Source organism: Otolemur garnettii, unplaced genomic scaffold (assembly GCF_000181295.1).
Source record: "Otolemur garnettii isolate 467f Iridium unplaced genomic scaffold, OtoGar3 scaffold00049, whole genome shotgun sequence".
NCBI classification, from domain to species: domain Eukaryota; kingdom Metazoa; phylum Chordata; class Mammalia; order Primates; family Galagidae; genus Otolemur; species Otolemur garnettii.
The window spans coordinates 2,642,962-2,666,050 of NW_003852444.1; the positions used below are offsets into that span (position 1 = coordinate 2,642,962).

The following is a 23,089-nucleotide window of genomic DNA, read 5'->3' on the forward strand; positions in this document are numbered from 1 at the left end:
GTCATTGTTGTTTGGCGGGTCCGGGCTGGGGATTCGAACCTGCCACCTTAGGTGTACGTGGCTGGCGCCTTAGCCGGTTGAACTATAGGCGTCGAGCCCTAAAAGAGTTTTAAGAATGGGATTAGGTACTTGGTGTATTTACTATAGAAAATGAATTTCTGTTTACAGCATGCCAATATGTGTTTTATCCTCCTATCTTTTATGCTATGTACTGGTGCCCAGATTCAGAAAAACTGATTCTACAAAATTTGGAGGACAGAGTTACATGTGCTAACCAGAATAGGTATCCAGCCTGGTGCAAGGACTATGCAAAGTGATCCTTGAGAAGAGGGGCTTTGTACCAACATAACTCACCACACCACAGGTGTTGTCTAGAGCTTGGATACTCAGTGTGGCCCATTGACCAGCAGCCTTGCCACCACTTGGACTCTTTTCAGAATGCAGAGAATATCAGGTTATACCCTAGACTGATTGGATCAAAATCTGAATTTTAATGAGATCATATTTTATATGAACAATAAAGGTTAAAAAGCACTGGGCTTAGAGGATACTTGCAGGAGTTGGGGAGTCTAAGCAGAGCAGAGTGTACTGTGAGATGTGAGCTGATGTACAGCTGCTTCAGATAGAAATGGTCACATGGTGGCCTTTCTAACATTATCATTTCTTTCTTGCCCTAAAGGACACAATTAGAAGTTGAGTACTTGAAGCTTTCTGGGTCAGCTGCCACTTCTCTGTACATTTCACTGGCCTAACTGAGAGAATAAAGATCATCCACGTCAGGTATGTGGCACCGATCGTGATTTTTTAGTCGGCTAGGAACGTACAGAAGACTCACGGTTATAAAGGTGTCAGATCTCAAATTATTATATATTTTAATGTATTTAATATATTTTAATAATTAGTTTAAAATAACAGTTGAGATAAGGCGAATGCTGATAATCATTCTAACAAAATCTGAGACATTAACATGGGAAGGGCAGAAAATCCTATTTGTAAACAAAGAGTGGCACACCAGGGGGCTGTCTGAAGCTGGAGGTGGCTGCTTTCAAGGTTTTCATGGCCTGGGGTCTTGCCTGATTTCCTGATGGATGAAGGATCCTCATATCAACATCCCTGTGGTGCACATGTGGCAGCCGGGGTGGTGAGCTCTGCCCACAATCACAGAGCAAATCTGCCTCCTCTGTGAAGCCCACTTAGTGCCACATACACTCTCTTGTCAACCCCACAGTACCCTGCTGAGTCCACCGCCAGCCACCACTTGAGGACAATGAGTGTGACAGGAAGGTGAAGCATCCAGGCTTTCAACTCCATCTGCTGTCCTCTTATGTTCTGTATTCCTGATTGTGGACGCTTGAGTCCAGACACACCAGTTCTCTTAGGGCTTCTGTGAGGAATGCAGACTTATTTCTTCTGTTTACTCTGGATATGGTTCATGTGGGGAGTTTCGTGGTTACCATGTGTCCCGTGTCCAGGTTTGGGATGCCTTTCCTATCACAGAGTGATGATTAAGGAAGGGGATATATTGAGGAAAGGGAAACATGACGGCCAGGAGCAGCAGGAGAGGTAGACACAGGCCCCCTGTCCTGCTATCATCCCCCAGAGAGGAGAGCAGAGTGCAGAGGTCCAGGCTGCTGGGACAGTCTGGGTTTGTGATAAGAGCTGTTTACAGGAATTCCCATCCTTGACTTATTCCTGTGTAATTTAAACCAGCTTTTATCACTTCCTGGAAACTGCAAAGACCTTACAGCCCATGGATGCCTCCATACGCCTCCTCTCTTTTAAGCTAGCATTGTTCATTATTCATGGCTAATCTAAAAATAGCTGCTATCTGCAACACCAAGACATATTTGACGCTTAATCAGAAAAATAGTTGATTTTTGGAATGGACTTGAAAGTTCCAGAGACCTACTATACAGCCTGGTTACTACCGTTAATAATAATCTATTGTATCCTTAAAATTTGCTAAGAGAGATCTCAAATTTTCTTAAAACACTTACATTCACAAAGGTAACTGTGTGAGGACAGGCACATTAACTAACTTGCATGTAGACACAATTTCACCATGTATGCATACATCAAAACATCACCTGTGTATCTTAAATATGTGTAATGTTTACCTGTCAATTATAACTCAAGATGGAAAAACAAAATATGCAATAACAGGAAAATAATTCAGATGTAAAGATACCACTTGAGTTAACAGAACTATAAAGGCAACAATTGTATCTACTGTAGAATAGAATGTTAGGTGTCTATAATGTGAAATGTCAAAGTGCTGAATTTAACTTTCACTTATTATATGTTGGAGTCCAGCAATGCACAGGCTGAGAGTTTGGTTTGACTCAGTAGCTGCTATTTTTAAATATAATGGAGAGAGCAAGGAGTGGAAGAACAAATCAATTATTTGGCTGCTTGTTATGGCCTTAGATTAAATAACAAAATAAAGGGAAAGGAATTAGTTATACGTTCTCTTGCTGAAAAAATATGTGGCTCTGTGGTAGAAATCATTTCTCCTTGTGCTTATAATGCTAAGGAAATGATGGACTAATTCACAGGCAGGATGTGTGTTTGTGATGTGTGTGTGGCAGAAACTCAATATACCCATTCATGCCACCTCTCTGCACAGAACTATAGAGGACTGATTGCTTAACCAGGGGATCTGAACAATTAGGAGGGGAAAATTTGTTTTGAAAATTAAAATACAAGCCCACTTGTAGACTTTTCCCATTGTCTGTTTTCCTGATCAGTGTTAAGGTATGGACTCAAGGATGATTTGAGGGACCACAGAATAATCAAGACTATGGAAAATGAAAAATTATTATTAGCTGTATTTCATGATTATATACAAAATCTTGGCCAAACCCAGACAGCAATATTGGAAGCCAGATGCTAAAAGAAGACTGATGAATCAGGCAAATGTATTGTAAGCCATGTTAAGAATTACATAATCCTATTGCAGCAACTGGAAGTGATTTTAAAAATATTCCAGATTGGCTGATGCTTTTCTGCTCATGATGTTAACTGTATTTTTTACATCAAAAACTCAGACCCTTTGTAGACAGAAAAAGTAGGTTTTACCTCTGATAATGAACCTGGGTGTTCCACTGCGAAATGAGATTTTTTTTTTAAGTGCTGGAAATGTATGTATGCTAGGCAACTGTAACCTCAGCTTACACCACTACTACCTCTATTGCCAGCGTTATCGCTGAGTGTCCTACAAACCAGTAGTAAGTGCCTTTTTATTGACTATTTTTATCAGGAAGACTCACTTGTCTTCCTGAAAGAAGGAATAAAAGGTATGGTTTCACAGTCAGAGTCACAAACCTTTCAAAGCAGCAAGGTAGGCAAGAAGCCTATGGCACTTTATATTAGGGTAAGTCACTTAAAAAGAAATGCATAGATTAAGTTCTGTGTAAGGGACCCCAGAAATCCCCCAAATCACAGATATCACCATCCGAATATTACTGAAGTACTCTTATACTTCTAATATTGATTCTGGTTCTTTCTCTCTTCCTTTCCTTGGGGAAGAAAGCAGGGAAAGGCTTCTGTTCAGCCTTGCTGTGGTTCAAGAGGAGAGAAGGATATGGTTTTGCACAAGAAGGGCGTTTCGGAAGCACGGTGTCTGGGCTGCTGGCACAAAAATAAACTTCAGCATCCTCCAGTTCTGCAGGCTGGACCTCCAGACTGGAGTATGTCCCGTCAGTCCTTTCAGCTGAGAACTGATAACTGAGCATCCCTGACTTCTTCTGTACACACTCTTATAGAAAGTGCACAAAACATTCCATTTCTTTCCCCATGGTATATTGCGACCAAAAAATAGAACCATGTCCAGAAACTGGGTCACATCTCAGAGTCACAGCCTGGTCCTTTTCTATAACCTTGCTGCTGGGGAACCGAGTGACTCCAGCTGCTATGTGCTCTGTGGGAGGACACAAAAACAGAGACTATATAACAAGAATGAACTGGGAAAGGGTATTGCAGAGATATTCAAATTTCTTAGGACTTTACTTGCTCCCAGGGGACAATGAGAAACTGAGCTGGGATGCCTGGAAACTATGTCAGGATCCAGAAAATGCGTGCACTTTTTCAGAGGAGGGAGTTTAAGCAGGAATACAGAAGCAAATTTGTGTCTCTTGGCCCTGAGAGGTGTGGCTTCATATGAGCTCATGTCCACAGCCTCAGGTGCTCCCTTGAGGGAGGTGGGAACATAGCCGAACTAGCCAGGGTTCTCTGCAGAAGGTCGCCTCTAGAGAGGGTGATAGAGAAAAACTGACATCAATTAAAGTCAACATGTTTACTCCTATGGGCAGTTGGTAACTTTGTACATTTATTTCTTATACAGTCAACTGATAGCTGCTGAGTCCAAGTCTGGATCCTGCCCCATTCCTAGCCCTGTCTTCTGTCTGGTATCATATCTCCAAAGAGTGTGGGGCATTTCAACTTCAAGTGGCTACTGATGCTATTCTTGCTATTTCTAATGATCGGCTGCTGTTACCACTTAATTCTCTTTTCCCATTACCCACTGAACACATTCCAGTCGAGCTTTGGCCCTTACACTCAGTGTGATTAAACATGAACACTATCCCCACCTCTGTTCCCTTCTGCAGCTTCCAGCGGATCCAGCTGAAAATCTTAGAGTTGTCCTCGAATCCTCTATTTCTACCCCACGTTATAGCCAATCCATTGGGAAATTCAACCAGCGTGGTCATCAAAACTCACTCACAACCCATGTATGCTTCACCATCTTCACGGCTAATGCTCTGGAACCAACCACCATCATCTTTTGCAATAGATTCCTAACTGGTCCTCCTGCTTTCTCCTGCTTCCACACTAGCTCTCACATGCAGCTCTACATCAGCTGGATCACATGACTCATCTACTCCACATTATCCACTAGCTTCCAGTTTTATTTGGAATGAGAAAGCAGAGCACCGAAAGGCTTCAAGGTCTTACGTGAGCCTCCCAGCCCCATTACCTCTCTGACGTAAGTTCCTTCCACTCCCATCCTTGATTTCCCTACTGATTGCCTCATGAATTGTTAAGTTTCCCATCCCAGCTAGAAAAAAAATATTACTCCCAGCCTTTTTTGAGCTCTGGGCATCGATTCCTCTAACCTTGTTGAGTGGTTCTGCTTCCTTCTTCAGGGAGTTGCCTCATGGGGAACACAGCCGAATAGACACGGGGAATCTTGTGAAGGTCTCCCGAGCCTCTCTGTTCAGCAGTGGCCTATTTAGTCCCCCGCCTCTGAGATCCAGCTGCTTCCTTACTTCCAACCCTGATTCTGAACTCAGGGAGACCACCAAGTTCTGCCTGGTTCCCCCTCCCTGGGCCACAGCCTGGAAGCTCCCTCTGGGTGTTAAGGTAGGAAGGTCGTAGTACTCCTATTTCCCAGGGATCGTTGTTGTCTGTTACCCTGTTTCCACTATTTTGACAACTCACATTTCACATGTTTTGTTTGCTGGGGGGTTTTGTTGTTGTTTGCTTTTATTTTAAGCTCTGTCAAACAGGAGGGCAAATCTGATTCCTATTAATCCATCTTGATTGGAAGAAGTTTACTCGAGAAATTCTGGATGTCACATTCTTGATATTGAAATTCTTAAGGTCAAGGTCCCCAAGGGTCTCAATAGTTATGGGCCTTTTAGTTTCTGACCATGTGGTTTCCATTCCTTACACATGTGAGACACAGCCTGGAGTTTCTCTCTGCTAATTTTTCCCTTTTATCTATCAGCCAAAGGCCTGACTAAACAAACATTTGGTTTTCAGCTGCATTTCTGAGTCTTTGTTGTCATACTTTTAGGTCACATGGTCTGAGAATATGTAGAAGCTCCAGGATAATGCAGAAGATGATCTAACTCTAGATCCTTTGTATCTTTTCTTTTATATGGGCATTAAAACCCAGTTCTAACCACAAGGCCTGTATCTAGTCTGAAGGCCTATAAGCCATTATGATTTTAACACTCCCACATTACTCTACCTATCAGCTCCCTCTTTGCTCTATAAATAGAGAATCTCTTTTTCTTTCTAGATTACCTGTGTATTGTTTTACTGGTGGTGTTGTTTTACATTTTGGTGGTGAATAGTGTTTCAAATTTAAAAAGGAAAAAAATAGAAAAAGTCAGGAGTAGTCATCTTCTTTCTACTCTTTTTATATTCCTTTTATCTCTCCAAATAACCAGCAATATATTTCACAACTTTTAAAAATTTTCTATAGAAGCAAATAAAACTCTAGTGAACTTAAATAGAGACATTTACTGATTTTTTTAAAAAATCATTTATGTCATCTGTTATTTTGCAAATTATTTTCATTTTGACAGTTTATCATTTCTACAAGTGAATAGATAAAGGTGCCTATTTGTAATTCTTTAAACTTTTTTATACATACAAAGCAAAGCACAAATACATATAAAAGAGATAGGATCATACATTCTGAATATATAATTTTTCTTAATCCTTCTACAATTGTCAAAAGTAAAAATATGATTGACATATGAAACCAATAAACTCAATCAAAAATAATACCTTTTTTTAATAAAAGGGAAGTATGCATATAACTTTATATGCATTAATGGACGTACATACCATAGGGAACACTCCCATTGTAATGCAGGTTGATAAGATAAGGAACATTTTAAAGGTTCTCTGTGTCATTGAAAGGGGAACAGAGAGGGCAGCTGAAGGCATGTGCAAGAATTTCACAGTTGTCTTAGGACATGGACTCTAAGTGGGATGAGGAGGTGACACACAGCACAGTGCTTGCAGGAGAAGTCAAGGCAGGGCCTAACAGGGTGAAGGGTTCTGCAGAGTCGGTTGCAGAGTTAGAAAAGAGAAGCCTATAGGAGACAATAGGATACTTGAGAGAGCTCCTCTGTAGGTGGCCCAAATTATTTCTAATTGTCCGTCTAGAATGTGAGAGTAGAAATGAATAGAGATGGGTTGGAGGAAATGACCACTGGAAATGAGCAACTGAAGAAACTGAGAAGCCTAAGTTCATCTAGATTTCGGGAGCAGTCAACAACATTGGGGGTTTTAAGGGAGAAGAGATGAGACACGGTGGAGAAGCTGTAATGCAGACTCTTAGGCTGGGACATTCATCCTCAGCCTGGGACTTAGTCACCCTGGAGAGAAATTTCTGAGGAATCCCAGGAATCAGCTCACCCTTCGACTTCCTACCAAGTTTCCTAATGTGAGACCTCCCTACCATCTGTCCTTGTCTTGTCCAGGGGCCCATAGAACAGCAAACCCACATCCTTCCCGTGAAAAGGGAGGGGCAGGAAAGGCTGCAGGGAGCTTCTGGGAACTGGAGGACAAGGGGAAGCGGGTTTCTGCACAGGGAGGGGGTGAATCTACAGCGCTGTGGCTAAGCTGCTGGCACAGAGATACATGGCTGAGTCCCCAGGTGCCGTGGGCTGGATCTTCAGAGTGGAGAAAGACGCATTAAGCATCCTAGCAGAGAATCTGTCCTTGGGCATCCCTGAATTATCTATAGGTTGCATGTTGTTAAAGTAAATGAGAAACTCTGGTCCCTGCATCTTGGTCTGTCTGTACCAGTAAATGGCAACATGGCCTGAAATTGGCTCGCAGTTCAAAGTCACTGCTTGTCCTATCTCTGTCACCTTGTGCTTAGGTGTCTGGGTGACTCCAGCAACTGTGGGCTCTGTGGAAAGGGACAGAATTAAGAACATAATCAGACTCATATCTAGCAATGTCTAAAACACAGATTCTTTATTTCTGAGGACTCACCTATGTCCAGGAGACAAAGGATGGCACAGCAGAAAAGCCTGGTGGCCATGGCAGGGTGGAACAGGAGGAGGTGTCACCCACATGAGGCCCTTGTGGGTGTGAATAGAGGGCCTGGAGAACCCCAGCCTCCTGCCTACCAAAGTGGAAGGGGCCAGACAGTGACATCACTGTCTGTGTCCCTTCTTATAGGACATCCTTCCAAAGACAAGCACTAATCCCGTGCAGAAGACCAACTGAAAATATGTGCAATTACTCTGGGATATGGTTGGCTCATTCAAAGGCTCCAAGCACCCCCATTTGTTGCCACGTCTCATAGCCCCAGTGCTTGCGGAACCACCAAACATCACAGCTCCCATTCTGCCTTCCTTGATGTACTAAATAGTGACCCGCTGGCTGGATATTTCTCCATGGGGGTGCCAGCAGCATCTCGAATTCTGCACATTAATAAATTACTTTCTAAATCTCAGAACTTTATTATTCCTCTGATTGGCAGTCTCCAGCTCAGTTAGCGCTTTGCTCCTAGAGGGGTTGGGACTGCCACATTCATCACAAAGACTGCAAAGTGGAAGCCCTGGGAAGAGGCAGGGCTGTGAAGGATTTATTCCTAGTGAAGGCTGGAAACTTGTACCATGTGCTGGATAATCTCCAGGCCACAGCACCTCCTGAATTTCTGTCACTCTCCCATGGGGGACGAGGTCCCATTTAGCTGCTCCATGGTAAGCTTCAAATCCTGTTAATCCTCAGGCCCTGGTGAGGATTGAGTAACGATAATGAGGGATTTAACTTTCCTTAGAAGCCACAGTGAAGTACTCTCAAGCTAATTCTGGTTTTCCTTTCACTCTTAACAAAGCATTAAAAGATTCTCCATTCATTAAGACGTGATTCTCTCCATAAAGTAAGTCAATCAGTACCTACACATCAACTCTTTCGAGTGGGGAGATGAAAATATAGAAAATGGTCTGGTTCTTAGAGTATGAATAATAATACTATTCCTGTGTCTAGAGAGGACAGGAAACACTAGCTCCATGTTTTTGTGTTGGCCAAGAGATACAGTCCCCTGCCTCCCCAAACTGGGGAGTGTGTCAGCTGATAGAGAGAAGCATACCACTGGCTGGTGGGAAGTTGTGACAGAGAAATTTTATAATGGAGGAGATTCGGCAGTGTCCACTCCTTCCTGGTCCCAGTGTTTATTTGTGTCAGTGTGTATGTGTACGTGTGTGTGTGTGTGTGTGGTACTATAATCTCTCTGCAATCAGGGGGTCTGGAGGGGTCCATACCATACTGGGAGCTGTACATGCAGAGGGCAGAAGCTAGATAGGGGGCTTAGGAAGGAAGATGGTAGCATGAGCACATGAAAAAACACTTTGGATCAAGATACGTATTTCAGGGTGCAGACTTTCTTACCTGTTTGCTGGATTTATCTTCTCTCAGATATGCAAAGTCATGAAACAGAATAACCATGAGCACATAAGAAGATCTGCACAAGAGTGGAGGATTTCCCTCCTCAATGCTCTCATCTTTAGTGGAAAAAAATAAAAATCAGACTTGGGACCACCACAGGCTTTAGTAATTTTTCTAGCGATAGTAATACATCCAAGGGCTGAAGGCCAAGGGCCCCTCTGATTTGCATCTGTGCTGCCCAAGCCCTGCTTTACCCCCCCGCCACATCAGTAGGTTGCCATTGCAGTCTACCTTTGACACATGAAATAAATATTTTTGTGGGTTATTGAGACAAGGTTGGGAGGGTGAAAGGGGCTGAGAATTGTATGTGTTCTTTTACTTCTCCTTTTGCGTATTTCCCCCACCAACCCCCCTCTATCCCACACACACCTCTTTTAATCTGGACTGCATGGTCCTAATGGTCTGTCAGTGGCCCCTTGGTCTGATGAACATCACAAAGTTGCCAAAAATCCTGTGGTACTATTGGTTTTCACCCAGTTGCACAAGATTGGAAGTCTTTGGGTCCTCCCTTCTCTTTTCAGTGCTTTCTCAGGGCTCTACAAGTAGGGTTCCTAATTCAGGGACCAACAGGGCTTTGCTTTAGTCCCTAGACTGCTCTCTCAGCAGCTCTGAAAGAATCTCAGTGTCTCCCAGTGGCCAGTGGGCTGAGTCACTACAAATGAGACCCTTGCCAAGACTCACAGTAAACCATGCTGTGTCACACTGAGACAGGTATAACAGGGAGTTAGAGTTGCTGGTGATCAGGGGTTCAAAAACTACCCCTCTTTCTCATCTAGGACTCAAAACATTTGAGAGAGGAATGCTGAAATCAGACAAACTGAAGACAAAGGCCAGCTTCTGTGCTGATCAGGAGGACTAGCCACGATACTAGCATTCTTCTTAATTTAATACACCCTTTTCCTGAGAGGACAAGCTCTCCACTGAATAAAGAGTCTGCTCACTAATTTTACCAGGATTCTGAGGGAGAAGAAGAGAAAATCTCTCCCCTGTAGGTCAGCAAATCCAAAGACAAAGCAGAGGGCTTGATGTAAGCATGCCTAGTTTCTTCTTGCAAAATCACTAAGCAGATAGCTCAGTTTCTTACCACATAGAAGAATGAGGGGAAGGGAGACGGGCCAGAAATGTTTTTTCAGAGAACCACCTCCACACCTCCACACGTACATAGACACAGGTATGTGGGAATAAATATTTTTTCAAAGATTCTTAAAATTTATGTTCTCTTAACAACTTGCACTTAGACATCTCCCCTGTGATCAGCAAGAGATGAACAATCTTTTAGGACAATTCTGCTCCCACCCTCCGGAGGCACCTTTTTTGATATCAATTGCTATTGCTCCTTAAGATGTACTCTTGACACCCAAGCTAGAAATGAAACTGGCCCCCAGAAGACACAAAGGGTTTCACAACAGTCATTAAATAACTTCAAGCCCACACTGGCTGAAAAGCTGAGAGTTCATTTGCCTTCTCCTTTCCCTCCCCAATCTGCCCTGCCATGGTTCCCATTATGACAAAACAGAGATCCAGCAATAAGCTAAAATTATCAGCATCAACAATGAAATGCCAGTACTCAGATATCTCACACATCTGATATGTGCTACTCCCCTTATAAAATTCTCTGTGAGGGCCTAGTGAAGACCCATCTAAGTCATTACTGTTTGCATTTCATCAACTCACTCTCAGCTTTCAAATCTGGTATGTTCCAGGCCTTGAATATACATAGTATTTATTTATATTATTGTTTTTAATTTCGACAAGAGTTATACACATTTAGTCATTTTATTTTCCTCTGTTATTGCCTAATCCTTTAAGAAATATTAAGCTGAGGGTCTGAAAGTTTAAATGCTTGTTAAAATTTATCCTGTTTTCAATAAAAAAAAAATTTATCCTGTTCCTTCTTAAACACAAGTAGTTTTAGCAATATTTACTATAATTGAATACCCTCTTTAATTTTATTTTTGCCTTACTTTCAAGTCATTAGTCTTTCTAACTTAGTCTTGTAGATTTTTATCTGTGATCTTACCCAGTGGGAAAAGTGCAATTCGTGATGTCTGAGTCGCCTAAAATAAGCAATATCGAAACACATACTCCTTATCTTTTACTTCCTATGTTGAGCAATTCCACTACAAGGTATTCATGCTTTTGCCTGCTTTCTCTTCAACATGTCCCATCTCGCCTTACACTTTCTTGAGAGTTATAAGAGTGAGTTAGGCAGGCTCCTTTAAGAGCCAGGCAGCATCTGAAGATTACCTAATAAGTTGAATATTTTCAGTTGATCTCTCTAAGCATCTCTTTTCAAAACTGTCCAAATTGTATGGATCCATTTATATGTGTAGGTAACTATGAAAGTTTTGAGACAGGCTGTGTTATTGTTCATCATTTCACTCCCCCAAAACTCAGTCGACAGCATCTTTCTGATTCACCTGTGTAGGTTTCAACTTGCTCGGTTTATGGGTGCTGAGAGGGCTTCCTTTGTTTCCGTAAAATGCAGATTTTACATTTCTTTATTTTTGTGTATCTCAAAACTTTTGTAATACACAAAGCTGTGATTTTGAAAGGCATTTATCAGCAGACTCCCAAGCCCTATCTTCCTACAAGAAGTCATTCGGTCTGTTCTTTCCAATCTGTCATCTTTCTGTCAGGCTTCTTTGCACTCAGTTACTCTGCCTGCCCTACCACAACTAAAATCAATGTCTCCATTTTATGACATCCCTTAAGAGCAGTTAAACTTGAATGCATGGCCACTTCCCTTAAAAATCTGCCTTCTGTGGACTTGAGATGCTCCTCTTAAGGACTTAAGAAGACTAAGTCTTCTCAGAAGGTTTCACTTTTCCCAAAGAAGTTTTCCTTTCCTCTCCAGTTTAATGAATCTATATTTTCAATTTTGTTTATAATGGCTTATAATGGTTAAAGGGAATCCAGTTCCAAATTTCTTGTGTTCAAATTCACCTTTACTGCTTTTATTAGCCATGCCACGTTGGAAAATCTACGCTCATACTCCCTGTTTCAATATCTTCCTCTGTAAAATAGGGTTCTGACTGCTCTTAGCATCTAGTTGGAATGCCCCAGACATAGTAAGGTCCATATAAAAGCTCTCTATTATAAATATTTTTCCTTTGTTCCCATCTGGAGGGTAAGAAAGAAACTTAACTTCGAACTACTGTGGTGCCTCATACATTTTGTTAGCAAATTCAAATTCCCTGCAAAAAGTCTTCCAAGCACAGATGTTCTTCTAATTATCCTCCAAGCTTTTGCAATAATTATGTTGACTGATTTTGCTGCTTTGTGTACACACGATCTAATTTCATTCTCCTTGACAGTCCTCCTCATTACTTTTTCTTCCACAGAGGGAGCCTGGCCTGTACTGCTTACCATTTCATATTACAGATTATTGCTGTCTCGGAGCTCACTGTGGCTGATAGCTCACTTTCTTTGACTTCAAGAAGAGTCTTGGAAATGTGAATTCTCCCATAATAAGCCATCTGATGAGGCTGTTTCACTGGGCATCTTCTCACTGTCTGGAAGACTCAATATCACACTTAACCCTGGATATTTTTTATTCTCTTCCCAGTGAATGAGGAAATGTAACCATCCAGGATTTTTAAAAATATCCAGATAAGAGTATCTGTCATTGTGTAACTTAGAATGTCATGGAGAACTCAGAAGCATACAGCTGCTTCATCCAAAATACACATTCTGTATCTGAACTGAGGGGTGAAGATAGTGATAGTTCTGTTACTAAACCCAAAGAAATAAGTTGGAGGTTATTAATACTTAATTAGAATAATCTACTGGGCAGATTGGAAGGACATGTCCATTCATGTCCATATGTGAAGCAATTATGCCATCATGTTACATATTTGAGAAAAGGACACTGTTGAATTTAGTACTTAGATGTCTAAGAATGACCAACAGTTGGTGAATCATCTTCAGTAAAAGCCAATGACCACACTGGGAGGTGTCCCACAGACACCAGAAATGGTTCATAAGACCTGACCCTCAAGCAGCAACTGCAGAGACCCGGGTCTCTTCAACTCCTAATATGATATATCTCCAATCACTAGCATTGTAAAAATGTTTGAAGAATTACAATTTCAAGATGGTAAACTGAGTACCTCCTCATATAAGAAATTCAAGAAACAACAAAAAGTACTGAAAACAATAAAAAGTTATCTTTAGAAATCAGAACTGTTAAGAGACTAGAATTTTGAAAGCATATGTGCTCATGTTTACATGTGAATCAAAATAGAAAATAGAGCAGACAGAGACAACAGATTTAAGCAGTGCTCTTCCTAAAAAGCAACAAATTTGGAAAGAGCAATGCTCTATGGGATTGTGATTAGGACAATTTTTAAAAATCTATATTTGCAACACATGGCATAACAGTCAACACCCCCACAGCAATGCTGTAAAACAAGCCTCCTTTAAACTTCATCAGTTTAAAACAACAGCGATTTGTTATTGCTCATGAGTCTATAGGTTAGATGGTCAGTTCTGTGAATCTTGGATAAATACTCTTGAGATTAATCTTTGGTTGCATATGTGGTTTGCAAATTTTTTTTATTATTAAATGATAGCTGTGTACATTAATGCAAACATGGGGTACAGTGTGGTGTTTTCATATACAATTTGAAAAATGTTTTCTCCTTCAATGTGGCTTTTTTGTTCATCCTCTAAACATGGTCATTCAAAACTGTTCCAGTAATATGTTCACTATAGTCTTAAACCTTAAAATGTGACTTACACTGTGAAAATTAACAATATAAGAGTTGAAAAGTTGTGGACCATGTGAACTGGAGGGGTCAGAGCAACAGAATTGTAGGAGCCACTGTCCCAGAGTTAGTGAGATGGAAAGAAGGGAGGCAGTGGTAGCAAGACGTGAGGATTGAAATAGAAATGTCGAAAGGACTTTGTTCTGCCTTCATGGTCTACAATCATGGAGGTGAGTATAAAAAGAACAAGAGGAAAAACATCTCAGGGAAGAGGAAGTTTGCAAAGCTGGGAAGCCAAACCAATGTATAAATGTCTATGTGGGAGATTAGTCATTAAGGGTGACACCTGGATTAGCAGCAGGTGGAAGGCTTCAACATGAAGGGAGTCTAAAGTAAAGAAATAAATGTGACAGTGAAGGGTGACATTCCCATGCCACCTTTGTGAAGAAGCTGGGCTTTAAAGAAGGGGGAAGGACAATGATCTGGAAGCAGCAGGGAGAAGTCAGGGGAATAAGAAACATAGTGAAATCATGTCTGCATAGGCGCAGATTATGTCTTTTGTCTACAGGCAATAGAAACTGAATTTCATTCTGAACTATTTTCAGCTGGAATTTCAGGACCTCTGAGTGGCAACAAATAAGACAACAGTACATGAGATTTGGCCATAGGCAGAACTCCAATAGCCTGAATTGCCTTGAGCACTCAAAAATACAGGCTGAACTGATGCTGTGAGAACCAATTAGATGCGAAAAATCTTTGTGGTGAAAAAAAATCTCAGTTTATCCTTGAACTGTATTGAATGTCTAAAGCCTACAAGCACTGAATCTCGCACATTCTTTATCCACACAGTGAAACAAAGAGGGTAAGAGGATTGGGTTTTTCATGAAAAGAATATAGATAAAAGCATCTGGACTGGATTTACATCTTATTCTTGCATTTAGAAAAACTCAACGTTTTTCATCATTAACATTTGGCCTTTTCCCTATAAAAGCAAACCCACAAACCCACTTCTCAGGTTGGAGGTTATAGGGTTAGGGAGAGCTGAGGGAAGCCTTTATTTCTTGAGTTGGTTAATTTTTTGCTGCTAAGATGGAATGGAGAGTCGAAGTCCATATTTTGCTGCAGCACAGAGGTATATTGCTGAAACCCTGAATCCAAGGATACACGTTGATTTTAAAGAACAAATCTTTTGTAGGCTTAGCTTGTATTACCTAAGATTCCTGTTTCCCTTGTGGGCTCTATTATTTTGTAGTAACATTATTTTGTAGTCTGGACCTAGACTGTAAAATGTGGTTATTATTCTGTCTTCAAAAATATTATCACTTGTTCTTCAACAAGCAAGGTTGCAAGTATGGGAGGCAGAATGATGGCCCTAGAGATGTCCATGTCTAATCCTCCGAAACTAGGGAAGTGTCAAATTATGTGACAAGGAATACACTAATATTCCAAATTATCAGTTTCTAATCAGTTGACTTTAATATAGGAACAGTAGACTAGATTTTCCAAGTTTCCCCAATTCAGTCAAAAGGGACCTAAAATGTGGAAGAGGGAGGAAGAAGAGTCAGAGTGATGCAGTGTTAAGGAGACTCAAGCACTCTTAGGCTTCTCTCCTTTCCCCAACCGGAACATGCAAGACAATCGCCCCAGCTCCTTGTGCCCCTACATCTTAAGATCAGAGCTATGTCCACTGTAAGACACCTGCCATTCTAAGTCCCATCCAAAGTTCAGATTAGAGCAAAGCCCATCTCTATAATGGAGAAGAGGGTTGATCTCTAATTCTTTTATCCCCAGACATCATTCAGGACATCTGCAAGCGAACTCCCTGAATCTAGCTCCTACCCCAAGGTTTCCTTTAACTGCCCCTTTCCACCAGCCATCTGAGAGAAGGAGCCCTCTGAGCCTCTTCCCATAGACTCAGGAGGACAACAAAGCCACAGTGCCTCCTACTGGCCAGTGGGGAGAAGCAGCACAAATGTGCCCCAGGACATAGGAGAATTGTGCTTTGTTTTCACTGAGTCTAAGAGATATGGGACATTATGATTTGTAAGTGTGCAGGGTCAACAAAAAATATTAATGTCGTTACAGCTGGGCTAAGGTGGAACCACTTCAGAGACGGATATTGGATCATACGCTTTTAATTTTGATGAACTATGAGTCTCAGTGTAAAACCAAACAGTCTGGTTAACACTATGCTAAATAAGAATTTAACCCATTCTCTCTCCCCTCCAAATTTCAGGAGGAGAAATTTAGCCAAATCTGTGTGGAAAAGAAAGTTCTTCACTGATGTTAGTACATGTTGAAAAAGCAGCAAAGAATCTTCTTTTTTCTCTGGGTAGCCAGGAAGAAAGTGAGAGATGGAGACTAAACTAAGATGAAGAGACTCAATAAGACAGCATAATCCCCCTTCCATAGAAAAGACTTGGCAAAGAATAGGAGCACTAAAACAGGAGTGTTACTGTAGAGAAGTCCCACCAAATGGAGAATGTTGAACAAAGTGTTGTCCCAGGAGATTAGGTCTAAATGGAGAAAGATGATAGCCATGTAAGTGTTACTCCCCAACTCCAAGCTTTGCTCCCCGGGTATACATATTAAACATAGCACAGATGTGTCATGGCAGGGCAGAAATTACATTCATTCCAAGCCCATTCTATACTAACACATTTAAGTACTTTACTTCCCATCTTGTCACATGGTCCAATGGAACAGCAGAGGTCGTACAATAAAAGCAAATAACCTTATAAGTATGTTACAATAATGAAATGCATAAACCAAATACACGTCCCATTGGATTGTAAATCTCCCTTAAATGTTTAAAAATTCCTTCAGCTGAAACCAACATTTAATTATAACATCTCTATTTCATTTAAGTCTCAAACAAATCATAGACTAAGAATTTATCTTTAAAATGCAAAGAAAATTAAAATTCCAAATCAATTCATCACTAACACATTATTAACAGATTTCCATTAAAAACAGAGGAAAATATTTCCAAACACCCACACACCGTGCTGAGACTTTGTTGCATAAAACATCCAGTGTCAGGGCATAGGCGGAGCTAGAGAGTGGGGAAGGAACCAAGAGCAACATTCAAATCATTCGGACAGTGACAAGTGGGGGCTGCTGCTTGTTCCTCACATATAATCACCATCTATATTGTTTATTGTACATACTTTGAGACTCCATATTTTTATAGGAGAAAAACTATCACTATCCTTGAGGATAAGTCTATGGTAAGTCACTTTCAGTTTTGGTTTCTAGAGTTGATATGAGCTTCAAATCCCCGAGTCATAATAATTTGCAAACAACACTTGTGGCCCTCAGATTTCAAGAAAGAACCCTTCCCTCCCACTATATAAATCACAGCCTGTGTCTGCAAACCCACTTCTTTCCCTTGGATGAGGTGAGGCCTCTGTTTAGGGCTCATGTGAGTTGACTAGAGAGAGGAGACCCCACAGTTCTGTGCACAGGAGGAGGCGTCTCTGTGATGCTGTGGCTGCTGCTGGCACAGAGGTACGTGGCTGAGTCCTCCAGCCCTGCCTGCTGGATCCTGAGCGTTGAATCTACTCCTTTGGACCTCTCTGCAAAAAATCTATCCTTGAACAGTTGGGACTCATCAACTGGGTCCTTATTCTGATATTGAATCAAAAGCTCCAGACCCTTTCCCGGGGTCTGCTGGTACCAGTAAAGGGTATTGTGCCCAGAAACAGGATTGCACCAAAAGGCCACGGCTTGTCTTTTCTCTGCAATCTTGTATCTGGGAGACTGGACAACTCCAGATTCTTTGAGTTCTGTTGGGGGACAAAACAGAATTTTCAAATAGCAAAAAAGAAATTGGAATAAGCACTGAGAGATCCAGCATGGAGATTCCAGTGTTTTGAGAACTCACCTGCCCCCATGAGACATAGGGATGCCCAGATGAGGAGACTGGTGCTCATTGCAGGGTTGGAAAAGATGGGAGGGCCACCAGATCAGGGTCCTTGTGAGCAGGAGCAGAGGAACAGAAGGGGTGTTCCTGTCCCCACGAGGAGGTTCCTATGGTGACATCACTGACTCTACAGATGCCCACCGTCTTTGAAACCAATTGTTATAAGCTCAGAGATCTAGAAGTTGGTTTAACATATCCAGAGCCTCTAAATTCATCTAGGCGTCTTCACTCCTATCTCCAGAGTTTGGGTGATTGGATCTCTCACTCCATCTTCAGGTTCAGCCTCTAACTCTGCTAGATGTTTCTATGGGGCTGTGTTAAAGGCAAATCAAAATAGAGATATCAGCTAGTGACCTCTTTTTCTTATCTTTGATGATCATTCTCTTTGGCATTTCTTTTTTATCAGGTTCTCTATCTTCCCTGTAATATGAGTTACACAAGGTGGAAGCAGAGGTGCCTGGCACAGCTGTATCCCAGAAACACACTGAAGTAGCTGACACCCTCAAAGCTAACGGGGAACAAAAACACACTGAGCACAGAGTTGGAAGGTTTAATTTTGTCTGAAGGCCAATGACCAGTTTCTTATTTGCTATTCCCAAACTTCATGATGCATTTTGTACCAATGCCTTCATAATGGTGCTGCCTATAGTTCTTGGCCACCAGTATAATGAACGTTAAGTTCTGATACATGTATCTTACTTGAGAAGTATTGAGAACTCTCTTATCCTTTAAAATATTACTGTATTATGATAATTTATTCAGAATTGAACATACCTTCTGGAATCTTTAAAACATAATAGACAGTATAATTTATATTTGAACCACAGTGTTAGCATCCAGCAATTTTTTTTTAATCTGGCAACTTCAGTTGCAATACACTTCCTCTCATTGTCTGCATGGTAGAAGAGGAAAGTTTAAGGGGTTGGAGAAGACTGAAAGTTGGTATCAGAGAACAAAGCGAGGGTATGTGTATTCAGTGAAGTGGGAAAGGTGTATCTCTGAATTCAGAGATATCCTGCTAAGTTCCCCAAATGCCAAGGGGACGCATGTCAAAGTTATCAGGTGAAGAAGACTTGTAGGTAAAGAATTACCAGAGCCATCTTTTTTCCCTATAAATTCTCTATAATTTGAGTAGATCTGTTGGTCTGAGCCCAACTCATGTTGGCACCAGTTAATAATTACGGATACGTGATGGAAATTTTCTTCACATCAAGGTGTTTCCTACCTGTTCCATCCCTGTGACCAGGGCTAAAGGTTCTGGGGGACTATAACATTCAGGCTGGGAGGCTGGAGACAGGACTTTTCAGAAAGTAGATGAAATATCTAAAATTGAAGGATGTCAACTCCAGAGGGGAAATTTTCCATGTGTCCCCATGACCCACGTGCTTCCTGGACAGCACCACTGGGAAACTAAAGAAATGCATTCAAAGCCAGAAAGAGGGCATCTTGCTGCTCAGGGAAAAGAAGCCAGACTTCTGGAAAATCTCACTGAGGATATTTATGCTGTTACTGCCAGTAACTTGAGACAAGCCTATCTGGCGAGACCTGTAATTATCTACTCTTTCCTCCCACCTGCCCTTACACCATCCCATACATCGTCTAGGGCACAACTAGAGTGGGTTCGGTGAGGGGCACAGGCATATTGCTAGTATTTTCTCTGGATTTCCACTGAGGCAGTGGCTTTTCTGAGTGTCAGGCTGGCTGCTGTTTCTCCTCCATCTGCCCCCTCAATGCAGGCCCAGACAATTCCCTCCTCAGTTCAGATTTCACAGCTAAACAGACCTAATTACATCAATGCAGGAAAAAGAGTCTCTGTTTAGTATTTCACACTCTACCGGCCACTCACAGTATCTGCAGACCACAGCACTAAGTCCTGTGCAAAAGATTTGGGTTCCATCAGACCCACTGCCTCTTTGTGACCAACAGTTTAGAGTCACTAGGCTCAGGACCTCCATTCATGGTTCAGGGACCCTGGTGTGACTTCACACTATCTGCAGGAGAATCAGGGATAATACTATACCCTGTTAGGGAGGAAACCAAGGGAATCCTCCCAACTCCATCTCACCCTAGAGGCCCTTCCCATCATGTAAATTCATATTGTCCAGCCACAATTCAGGTCAAACACCACTCTTCTGTTTAAATTCAACTTCCCAAAGTTTGTGAGTTTTGAGCAACTTGTAGAAAATTCAAAATGTCTTGAATCAGATAAAAATCCTATGTATTTGCCAAAAGGCTTCTTGCCATGCAGTGCTAGCTAGATAAGTTTTGTGCTTATATCAGAGATATTGATCTATTTTATCTCCAAACTATAAACTCACTTATATTCTTTTTTAAATTATTGTCCAACCATATTCTGTCTCCTACAGAAAAAAAGGAGACACTGTAGAACTAGAAGAGATTTTATATTGCCTGTGAGTTTTATGGTGATTATAGACTATCTCAAAGATTTTGAAAATAAATATGAAAATACCCACTATTAGACTGAAATCATGCAAACGCTTTGGGAATCTTAATATTTTTTCTCCAAATTTTATTTATTTTTTTTCAAATTTTATTTTAAAAACTGACATCTAGGAAAAGTTGAAGGAATAATAAAACATAATATTAAAATGTACATCTGTGTGTGTCAATTATGAACATTTTATCTTTTTCTGTATATTTTACATTCAAAACCTGTAACATTTTATTCTTAATTCATTATCTCTCCTTAAAAAGGGCCATTCTCTCACATAACCATAAATTCTTTTTACACTCAAAAATTAAGATTCCTATAATACTATTTTCTAATAAATATGCTTCACATTCAATTTAATCTAGTTCTCCCAGTGTGTTCTTTCATTTCGATATTTTCACCTCTAGGACATTATGAAAGATCATAGATTCCTTTGGTCTCAGATCTCTTTATTTACTTTAAAATAGACACCTCCTTTACCCACTTGATATTTTATGTTTTACACGACCTTGGTTTTTTAAAAAGCCCAAGCCAGATCACCTATAAAATGACCTACATAAAACTGAAACCCACAGTCAGAACAGCTACATTATTAGAGGTTAATTATTTTGGCAAACATGCAGCATAGATGATGTGTACTTCCCATTGCAAGAACAAACGATGTCATCTTTATACATTTTCGTGATGCTCAATTTGAGATGATGGACATCAGATTTCCACTGTGAGGATATTTGTGGGAGGAGGAAAGGCTGAATTCCTCACAGCCCTTCCAACTCAGACTAAGGTGCTCAGTCAGGGGAATGTCTGGGTGACTATCTCTGCATGGGGAAATCAGCAGTGCAGGCAGATGAGAGCATCAACTAGTAGCTGAGGCTACAGAAGCTGAGACATCTGCCTTAGGAGATGAGACTTGCTTTTCCCCCTTCCTTTCCTGCTTGCACCATTATCTGATCACTTCAGATGTTCCGTTACTCTATGTCCCTACTTACCCTTTACTCAACCTACCTGGAGGTTATAATCTCCCCTCTCTCATTTTTAACCTTGACTGCTAACTACTTACTACTGTGTATTCTTGCATGTGTACTCTATTATGTACCCAATAAAAAGATTCTGGGAAGCAGGACAAGTGCTGCATATTCTCATGCTGCCACCAGGCACATGAACCAGGGTATGTCTTTACAGGCTTCCAGTTTTATGCACTAAGCTTAGTATAAGTTTTGTTGTTGTTCCAGTGCTGTCTCCCTTGCTGACCGCTGTCCTATGCTGGGGTCCACTAGGAGCCCAACTGATGTCATTTATCTTTTGTACATAATAAGCAATCAGTAGAGTGATAGTTTGAGACAATATATGCATCCTAATGACCAAGAAACTTTCCCCTGTTGGTTTTGGTACAACTGATCACCTTTGTCTAAAACCACATTGATGGTTACGTTAATAATCTAATTAAATTTATTAACTAGCATTCTTCTATAATGAAGAGATTCTTACCTACCTTTTTATTTCCATTGTAGCCATTTAGGTTTGAAACACTTGTTATATCCTAGTATCCTCATTCTTCTTCTTTAATGCTTAAATTCCCATGTTTGGCTAGTAGGGAGCCTCTTGAAACTGGTCCTGTGGATTTTTTTTAACCTGTCTTCAACATTCTGACACCTTCTTTCCTTGCAAAAGATGTTTTTAGGACCTTCCCTGCCCCTGATCTAAATATACCATTTCTACTTCATTTCTTTTATTGGAGAAAAAATTTGAAATCAAGTCTGAGGCAAGAGATCTGCCCATTGTCACTGGGAACACAACCACAAAGAAATAAATGAATAGCCAATCAACTTTATATTGGCTCTTAGACCCCTCCATGATTAGGGTTAGGAAATACAGAACATTAAAAACCATAAGTTTATATTGAGCAATACCCATACATTTACTCATTTTGTCTCTTCTAAAATATATTAAAAATATTCCAGAATACACTGGAAACACTATTAATGAGAAATATCTTAAGTGAAGTTCGACTTCAACCTCATTCAGACTCATCCTAGTAAAACTGCTAAAATCTAAAGACAACTCTACAAAACAACCAGACAAGAAAAGGCATTACCCCTAATAAAATACACAAATGATAAATAAATACATGAAAGGATGCTTTACATCTTTAGATTCTTCATCAATTTTGAGTTCATGACACTTGATATAAAGGAAAACCTCCTTGATATTGACCTTGGCAATGATTTCTTGGCTATCACATAAAATGCTCTGGCTACAAAACAAAAATAAATAATTGGGGCTACATCAACCTGAAATACTTCTGCATAGCAAAGAAAACGTGAAACAAAATGAAAAATCAACCTATGCATTGACAAAAACATTCACAAATAATGTATCTGCGAAGGGGTTAATATCCAAAATTTCTAAAGATCCCATACAACATGGTATCAAGAGAACATATAATTTGAATTAAAATATAGAAAAAGAAATTTCTACAATGAAAATGTAAAAATGGCCAATAGTTATATGAAATGATGCTCAACATCACTAATGAGAAAGGAAAATCAAAATCACTTTGAGATTTCACCTCACATTCACTTGAACAGCTATTATCAAAAGTGTAAGAGATAAGTGTTAGTGAAGGTGTGGAGAAAAGGGAACCCTTGAATGCTGTTGGTGGGACTATAGATTGGTGCATATCAAAACTGTGTGGAAGTTGCTAAAGAAATTAAAAATAGAACTACTATAGAGCCAAGCAATCTTCTTTTATAAATTCAGATTAATGTGATGCTATAAATGATTAGGTTACAAGGTCCGCAT

General features: G+C 40.6%; 2 gene segments (V, D, J or C); both read right to left on the reverse strand.

Moving 5' to 3' along the window:
- Positions 1 to 7,602, reverse strand: part of LOC100943019 — a 191,640-nt gene extending 184,038 nt beyond the window's left edge.
- Positions 7,603 to 17,330: 9,728 nt separating this feature from the next.
- Positions 17,331 to 17,860, reverse strand: LOC105887137. The segment is given in 2 exon segments: positions 17,331 to 17,698; positions 17,797 to 17,860. Coding segments are annotated over 2 exon segments (417 nt in total).
- Positions 17,861 to 23,089: the final 5,229 nt, after the last annotated feature.